At 38.9% G+C, this 8,863-nt stretch overlaps 1 protein-coding gene across 1 annotated transcript; it reads right to left on the bottom strand.

Annotated features, from left to right (window-relative positions):
* Positions 1–3,313: 3,313 nt before the first annotated feature.
* On the bottom strand, positions 3,314–5,253 carry LOC148035066 (uncharacterized). Its single transcript, XM_087679977.1, has 3 exons — positions 4,850–5,253; positions 4,462–4,537; positions 3,314–4,309 (listed from the first exon to the last, which is right to left on the bottom strand). Exons 1-3 carry the CDS (start codon positions 4,880–4,882, stop codon positions 3,459–3,461), a joined length of 960 nt encoding a protein of 319 aa, XP_087536103.1. The 5' UTR covers positions 4,883–5,253; the 3' UTR covers positions 3,314–3,458.
* Positions 5,254–8,863: the final 3,610 nt, after the last annotated feature.

Raw genomic sequence — 8,863 nt, 5'->3', positions numbered from 1 at the left:
ACCCTAAATCGGTGGCAAAGTATCCACGCACTTGCAATTTTTATGAGCTCTGGATCATTGAGGATTTGCAAAGTTCTTCCAGGGCCGAGATGGTGTACCCCTTTAGGGTCATAATCAGTAAGGGAGGGCCACATCTCTTTTGGCTTATTGACTCGCCTAATGTGCGCACTTCCTCATGGGAATATACATGGCAAGTACATGCTAAGTCTAAGCAGACATGTATGATATGCAGGGCTAAAATGATTCTTTTTGCTCTTCAATGATATGCAAGAATTGATAAGTAAAAGAGGCTAAAATAGGATGGAAAAGGGTTAGGAAATTACCCTTCAGTAATGACTCATTGTTTTACACCATTTTTCACTTGCCAACATGGTTATTCTCTAATCTTAATGATCAACGAATCACACAAACAGAGCAAGATCAATATAAGGTACAAAAATAATACCTATAAATCAATTTGAGTATCAATGGAGTACTAAAATTTGTGGGCATGATAGGTAAATGCAAGCATAATCATATTCAATCCTGGGATGGGCCATATATGCTATTTCAATGTAAATGGATACCCTCTCTTTAGCAAGTGGAATAGGTCTAACAAATGGATGAAAAGAGACATTAAAGAGAATATAATCAGATGTATCTCTTGATAAGCAATGAAGAGTGTTGATGGAGAATCAATCGATTAATTCTTCTTCTTCAAAAGGGTCAAAATCTTCAGTGATTGTTGTAATCTTGCTTGCCAACATGAATCACTATTTTTTAAAAATCCATAATTTTTCAAGTGCTCTTGAGAGCCATTTACTATCCATTGTTATTCATTGTAAGAGAAAGGTTCAAATATTTATAAGATGGATAAACGTTAGTGAAGTAAGTGCTCTTGAGCCTTAAGCACACTGCTAGAAGCAAGTAAATGCTAAAAGTCCCATCGATTTTCACAAAATAGAAGAGATTTTAAGATCGTCTTGTTGTCCATTAAGGAAGATAGATAGAAAATGCTTCCAATCTTGATAGAATGCTTCAATCTTGGTCCAATATGGTTAGCTTGAGCTTCATAAGGATTCCTGGAGTAAAATGAGCCAAAAGCCCTTGATAAGACCAAGATTTTGCAAAAATATCATGTTGCTCTACTTTCTTGAGTAATCTAGCTTGAAGAATAAAGCCTATGGATCCCTTTTCATAGTTACTACCTTCAACAGATACAATGAAGGCCTTAAATGAACCAAAACTCATGTTAGAATGAGCATAGAGCTCAATACCATGGCAAAATCTAAAATGGATTGTTTTGGTCTTGTTATTACAGGCCTTGGAAGGGTTGAATAGGATTCAAATGGAGATGTAATACCTTGGATGATCAATATGAAGGATTACCAAGGCTACTTGGAGTGTATACAAGCTATCTAACAAGGAGTAGCCATAGATGTAATCATGATTCGAGATTAACCTTCACAAACATGCACAAATCATGCTATCATGAACAATATCTCATTACCTATCAAACTCCATGAGTATGGTATTGTATAAGCTCCATATGATACAAATAAGCTAGCTCAAGTGTCCATTTGCAAGGAAGAAGCCATGGAAGTAAGAAAGATAGAAGCCTCATACTCCATGGATATGTTAAAGGCAAGCTTAGAGAAGAAGATGGAAACCATGCTATAGAAAGATAGAAGAAAAGATAGTCCCCTAATTTCCTATTTCTCCTCAAGTCTTCAAAATGACCTTCAAAATTGGTCACGACCTACTAAAATGGCATGGAGGCTGCCATTCTTGCCAAGAATTTGTTCATGTCCTTCAAAATGACCACAATTTACTATAGTAGAGCTTGCCTAGTTAGGATTATTAGAAATAACCAGACAAAGACTAGATTCTCAATTACTATAACCAATCTCTCATGCACATGACCATGTAAAGCATGAAAATGGTTTTTTGGATGGATCAAAGACTAGCTTTGATATCAATGTAAGAAAGATAGTTTCTTCCTAATAAAAAATATATCAAATTAAGCTAAGAAATATGACAAAAGGCATAGCCAAGGTGGCCATATCCAATACTCAGATTTCATATGAGAGAAATATAATGATGGAAAATGTGGATGGCAATAAGATACACATCTCTTGCAATGGTGAAGCAAGGCACTTACCCCTTAGCTATGGTGGAAGGTCCTAGAATAGGAGTTCTCTAGAAGGATAATTGATTAATGGCAAAAAGATAATGAGCCTTGTTACAATTCAACATTTTATACTCTTCCCTAGACCTATGCTTCATTACAGAGCTCTCCAATTCAAATAGAGCTCCCCAACTTTAGATGTAGCTCTCCAATAGATCAAATATATGACCTTCATCAACATAAGGTAGAGTTCTCTCAAAAGGGATTGATGCTCTTCCAATCTCTTCTACATTAATAGTCTTGCCTCTTAACCTTCTACATCTTGCTCCCTTACATATCAACACCCTACTATCTTTATCTCTAACTCACAATCACCTTCTTTGTAAGCTATACCCTACACTCTTTCTAGTTCCTAATTGCCGCCAATCAAGCTTCCTATTATCTATTGCAACTCTTATCCCCCACACCATACTCATAATCTAAATTTAATAGCCCCCATAGTTGCTTTGATTTGATCATTGTCTAAATTGCATCCAAAACTAATCACAACAATGACTTAGAGTGTTATGACATGATGGCCACAAGCAAGCCAAGCAAAGTTGTCACAATGCTACATTCTAACAACTTGCATATATTCTAAAAGCTCACATGAAGTTGTGAATTTTTGCATTCTTTGTACATAAGGAATACCAGTGTGTTTAATGCACAATGCCTCAATATAAGTGAACCTTCTATTATAGAATAATTAGAATACCAATAAAATGAATAAAATGCTATAAAGCTCAACATCTCAATTAGGGGTTGACTCAACAATTAATAGATCACCTTTATTTGTAATTCTCACAATTGTTTATTTGTGTGATCCTATTACATGTACATATAAACACATACACAAATTGCACATACTATTGTTGTCCCATTATACCACCCAAACCTTCTTGACTTTTGTATCTTAGAAATGCACTTTAGGTTTTGACTTTTGGGGTCTCAAGAATGCACCATTATCCATAGATTCATTTGCACATCTTATGGAAAAAGCAAAAGGGTTTTTGTAGCAATGACAAGCCACAAATAAAGAGTGGATCTACTAATAAATTCATTAAAGATGACCATTATTTTAAGTCAATACTTCAACAACCGAGAACAACATTAAGATCTCTTTTACAAAATCATATTTTTGTCAACTTTGTCATGACCTAAAATGTGAAACATGATGACCCAACAAGAAGTGACATAGAAACATTAGTTTTCATCTATCCCATATCTTACAAAGCTTCTCTCTCTTATCCTATAAAAGTGGAAATGTTATGACAACACTATTAAAGCTTGTAATCATACAAGCTCATAAAGTTCACATAAGGGAACAATTGTTAGCATTTTCATCACTAAATAGGTGGGTGGCATAATCTTCTTCAACACGAGGCTCCACATAGTGATCATACTCTGTCTCCACCAACACCATAGAAGGTGGAGTAACATTTTTGTTTACTATGTGCTTACTAGATGAGCTTGCCTCACTAAAAACTTCATCACTATTTAGGGTGATTCTAGCGGCATTGTCATTTTGAACTTTCTTTTGATTATTGCCACTATCATCATGATGCGTGTCACTGAGAATGCCATTGGTGATTGGTTTTGTGGTAGCTTGACTTACACCTTCTTTAGCTAATCCTTCTTTGTTGTCATTCTTACCGCTATTATCATTGTTCGTCTTAGTATTGGCATTGTTTCCTCCACTACTACTCTCGTTGGTATTGTTTCCTCCAACTCCACTGTTGTTATTATTCTTGTTGGCATTGTTTCCTCCACCTCCACTATTACCTTTCTTTTTGCTGCTATTCTCTTCTTCCGTTTTGGCTGAGCCATTGCCACTTTGGCCTTTAGAAGGGGTGTTGACATTCGCTTTCTTTTCTCTTGCTTGTTCTCCCTTGCTTGCTTCTGCTTCATGCCCTTTCTTCTCTGTGGAATCCTTGATTTCTTGTGGCTTTGGCTGGTCTAGGCCTTTTTCTCTCTCTTTCACTGTCGCCTTCTCTTTCTGTTGAATTTGTTTACCACCACCATCTCCTCCCGCTTGCCCCCCAGAAGGCCACAATTCTACAACTTTGCCTGCTTTTTCTAGCTTCTTTGTTAGAGTTTTAGAGTCGACTGTCCCTGTTACAGTCACCTTGCCAAGGCTCGCATTGATCTCCACAGTGTAAACACCTAATTTGGAATCAAGGGTCCAATAACGTTCAGCAGAAACCCCCCGTCCTTGTTATACACGTCATGACAGTTTGATTTTGAAACTGACCAGAACAAGCCGAAAAGTCGCTGTCTAAGAGCAAAATAGCAAGGAAACAGGGAGAGGGGCTCACCTTCGATTCTGGTAAGGATCTTCTTCACCTTCTTCCTACATCCTTCGCAATGTATGTACACCTTCAGATGGATCGTCTGCGAGGCCAGTTCCTAGAGCGACTTAGAACGACAGCAACAAAACAATGATTGTGAAATCTTTTAACCAAAATTCAAGCTAACGAAGCAACCCTCCGGGACGAAGGTGCTCTACTACATTCTCACAGGGAGTGTTCCAAAAATGTGAGTTAAGGGAGTGGATCGGGCGCCAAGGAAACCCATCCCGAGATAGAATGGGTTTTCTTTGAGCTATGGTGAAGATGTCAAGTGCGAAACCGACGAACCCGCCACGCGCGCGCGGGAGAGAGAGAGAGAGAGAGAGAGAGAGAGAGAGAGAGAGAGAGAATATACCTCGACTTTGAGCTTCCCAGCTTCGTTGGCCATCTTGCTCACCACATGGCCGCTTGCTGCTACTACTACAAAGACAGATGGCGGCGGCGGCGGCCGCTGCGGGGAGAGAGAGAGAGAGAGAGTGTGTGTGTGTGTGTGTTGCAAAGAGAACAATGAGAAACCCTGAGAGAGAGTGACAGAGAGGTGGAGGAGGCCCTTGCTTCAAAAGGAAGGAAAGAGAGAGAGAGAGAGAGAGAGAGAGAGAGAGAAGGGGGGGGGGAAGGGCCGGGCGCGCTGGATGAGTTGTTGGAGGTGAGGAAGATGCAAAAGCTTCTCCAAAGGCTTCTTCTCATCAACATTTTCTCTAAAGGCTTCTCGATATGAGGGGAAGTAAATTTTGCTTGGTAAAGAAGTAACAAATCAAAACAATTTTCCTACTAGAGAGTGTCCGGCTTAGATATAGAAATCTTGAACCACAAAGTGTGTACAAGCATGGTGGGAGTTCAAAGCATGCCTAATGTGCACCCTCATACCTTTGTATTATCCATAACACAACTCACTAAGCATGCATGCATGGTGGGGTAATCTTGAAGCATACATTTGTGCACCAATACATCTATATAGTTGCCATAAGAGCCATGTCGCACCCAAGATTACGTTGTCAATTTGCAACATTTTAATGTTTAATTTAAACCTTTGCTTTTCCAATGCTGATGCAACCTCCATATTAGGTAGGCCTAGTTGCTATTGTTTTGCCCTTGCTCACCATGGGGTGACTAGGCTCTAACACATCTTCATGGTGTATGCATGGTGGGGGTTTCAAAGCATACGTAAGATGGAGTGTGCACCCTTAAACCTCAATGTTATCCATAATATACCTTCATTCTATGTCTTTGCACGGCGAGGGTTGACAGCATACATGATGTGCACCCCCATGTCTATATTGTGGATGATTATATTAGGAGCTCAAAGGATACACTATATGTATTGTCATACACTATATTGGTTGTTGAACTTTCTTAGGTAGCTCCCATTGTAAGCAACTAGTCTAGATCTACTAGAAAGAAAACAAGTGCATGTTTGTATATGAGTGCATAAGCATGTGTATGCATGCTTTTGTGTGTTGTGTGGGCACGCGTGTGCATTGCATTCAAAGTTCACAACAATGCAAGGCCACGAGCCTTGAGGAATGAGACTGAGCGATTTAGGTTGCAAGGACTATCTTGCCCACCCAATGAATGAAATAAGAAATTTCCACTTATAATAGCATACATTTGCAAGAACATTAGCCGTTAGAGCACACATAGGCACCACCCCAGAAGTCATTTCCTAGACCCACCTACCTTTCCTCATGACACCTAGGGACAATAGAGCTAAGTGATTTCTTAATCAAGTTGGCACATAGGGCATCCCAATAAGTACAAGGTGCCCCTTGTAGTAGAGACACTCATAATGCACATTATAAAAGTGTAGCCATGCACATGACACATATCATTGCATGAGACACCCTAGGCACAAATGCAACACACACTAGGTGCATGGTCATCTCTAGGACATGATTCACAATTGCTTGTAGTTGTGAAAAGAAGCCTAGCACATCATCCTAATGCTTTCACACAATATGAATATTCTTCAACCCTTCTGACCAAAGGCCAGTTCTTTTCAATGCCTAAAAGGGTGAGACAAATTCCAATCAAAACCCTCAAGTGTTGAGTGCGAGCAAGTTAAATGCTAGGATAGAATTGTGCACAACATTACACAATAGGTAGGCACATTGCAATTAGGATTTGCATCTCAACTCTTATTTTCATGACAGGATCATAGGAACCATGTGATGTTGGAGAGAGAGTCTTTGTGTGTAAACATGTCTAGTGCAAGTTGAAAGTGAACTGTTAAATTGGGATTGCTTATTTATATAATCATTGATTGTTTTTGAAAGCAAAAAACTTAATTGAGCACAAACACACAATTGAATAAAGTGGATTACATTAAGCACATTGTTTGAAAAGAAAGAAATTGTGTTTGAACATGAGGTATTATTAGTGCTTCAAGACTGTTGATTGAAATTGAATGAAACCCCTATAATCGGGGTAGAAAAACTAAGGAAATCCCTGATAGTAAAAGGAAGGCTTGAGAAACACACTCCAAGAAAGTAGTCTAGGTACTTCGCTAGGCTACACAATAATGGATAATGAGGCAATGTTGAAAGATGTACATGAGTAGTTGAAAGTAGCATGGAAGGCTTTTGGGCTATTGTCCATAAGGATGTCGGTGAGGTATCATCAATAGGATTGGAAGACCAATATAACACTTTGGCCAAAAAAGGCAAAGACACATCAGACAAGCCAATAGACTTGATCATAGATGCTGAGCATGAGAAGGAAGACGTAGGAAGAGATCGATGATATAAGGAGACTATTGTACAATGCAAATGTTACATGATCCTTTATATTGACTCAATCACCGACTTGGTACAGTGGAGACTTAGATAATTCATACACCCTCCACATGTGAATACACCTAGCCAACTCTTTGTTGGCAAGACTTGGTGTTGCACCAAAATCTAGCGACCAAGCAAAAATTCCCTTGGTCACCAAGCAAATAGAAAAGTATAGAGCAAGGTGACTTGAGCGTAGTCTTGGATGAGGCCATGCATGTCAATGACTTACATAGAGAGAGAAATCAAGATAAAAAGATAGATCTAGAAGCAATGCTACATCATTCAAAAGTAGTGGAAATCTTAGTAAAGCATAGGACCTCCTCACAACATTCAAACAACACCAAGCTGAGCTAGCTAGACCAAATGATGTTTGAAAGCAACCACAACTGTATTGGCAAAATATTAAGTGTGTGCACTATGGGGGAAATTACCTCCCAACTAAGTGTTCGAATCCTCCTTGAGTTTGTACAAGCTATGGACATATTGAACATGAAGCAGCCTAGTACCTAGCTCCTATATGTTTTCTCTACACAAACTAGTCTAATCCATATCCCTAGTAGAATAGAGTGTAATGTTATCCTAGGCTTTTGTAGTTAGCTTTGCCAACTCCCAGTGATAAAAAACCAATGGCACAAAGAGCAAAAATCAATCCTTTACACACAAATTGATCCCAAGGTGGCCTGATTATTACTCATCCTTTGAGTGATGCTCTTAGTCACCGTATAGAGGAGTTGATTGGAAAATATGAAAACACGAACATAAAATATGACAAAGATGGTCACGCAATCCTCATGGACTATTGACCCATATCAATCATGATGCTAGGGTGAGGAAGAGAAAGAGCCCCAACACAATTTAAAGCCCCCATGAAATGTTGGAATTGTGGACAACCTAGATATTCAAAATGTTTGTAGAAAAACAAACCACCAAAGGACGGTCAAGTGAATTGATACTACTCTGAATGTAGGACAATGCATGTATCCTAACAATCCTAAGTAGAAGGTCAAGACAAGTAAATATATTGTCTTGTTAGTACCTCTCATGCTCTTTGGAGTAGAGATGATCCATGATGAGGATACCATATTGATACATGTCAATGCCATCATAAGAGCTTAAAGCAAGAAAAATGGTATCAATGTTCTAGGACCATCCACTCCTAATAGATCCATTATAGGGGGAAAATAATGCCAAGAAAAAGAAAAAGAAAGCAATTGAGAAACTAATATTGCAAAGTGAAGGGATTACCACTAAAGCAACCAACAAGGTTGTGTGTAGTGGTGGCGAGAGTGCCACTTTCACTCCTCACACTGAGAAGGTTGCAACCTCAAAAGAAAAAGAGTATCTTAATGCAGAGGGACATCTAAAGATAATAGACAAAGTTAAGAAATGTGTGCAAGAAGCTCAAGGGGCTGAGTAGGTGTCAACCTCTATGTTCGATATGAGCAGTATGGGATTATCAAGTACCACATCATTGTCTTACCCAAGATAGGAGCTTGAGATTAGAATGAGCCAAATTTTAATACATCGTGGAAAAATAGCCACTAGCCAACCATTGGTTTCAATGGAGAGATGTGGAACTCAGCCTTCAACCAACA

The sequence above is a fragment of the Lygodium microphyllum genome, chromosome 6 (assembly GCF_053477565.2).
Source record: "Lygodium microphyllum isolate KBCC chromosome 6, Lygodium_microphyllum_v1.1.10, whole genome shotgun sequence".
Lineage (NCBI taxonomy): Eukaryota > Viridiplantae > Streptophyta > Polypodiopsida > Schizaeales > Lygodiaceae > Lygodium > Lygodium microphyllum.
The sequence above is the reverse complement of the archived record's forward strand: the minus strand, read 5'-3'. Positions and strand labels throughout refer to the sequence as shown.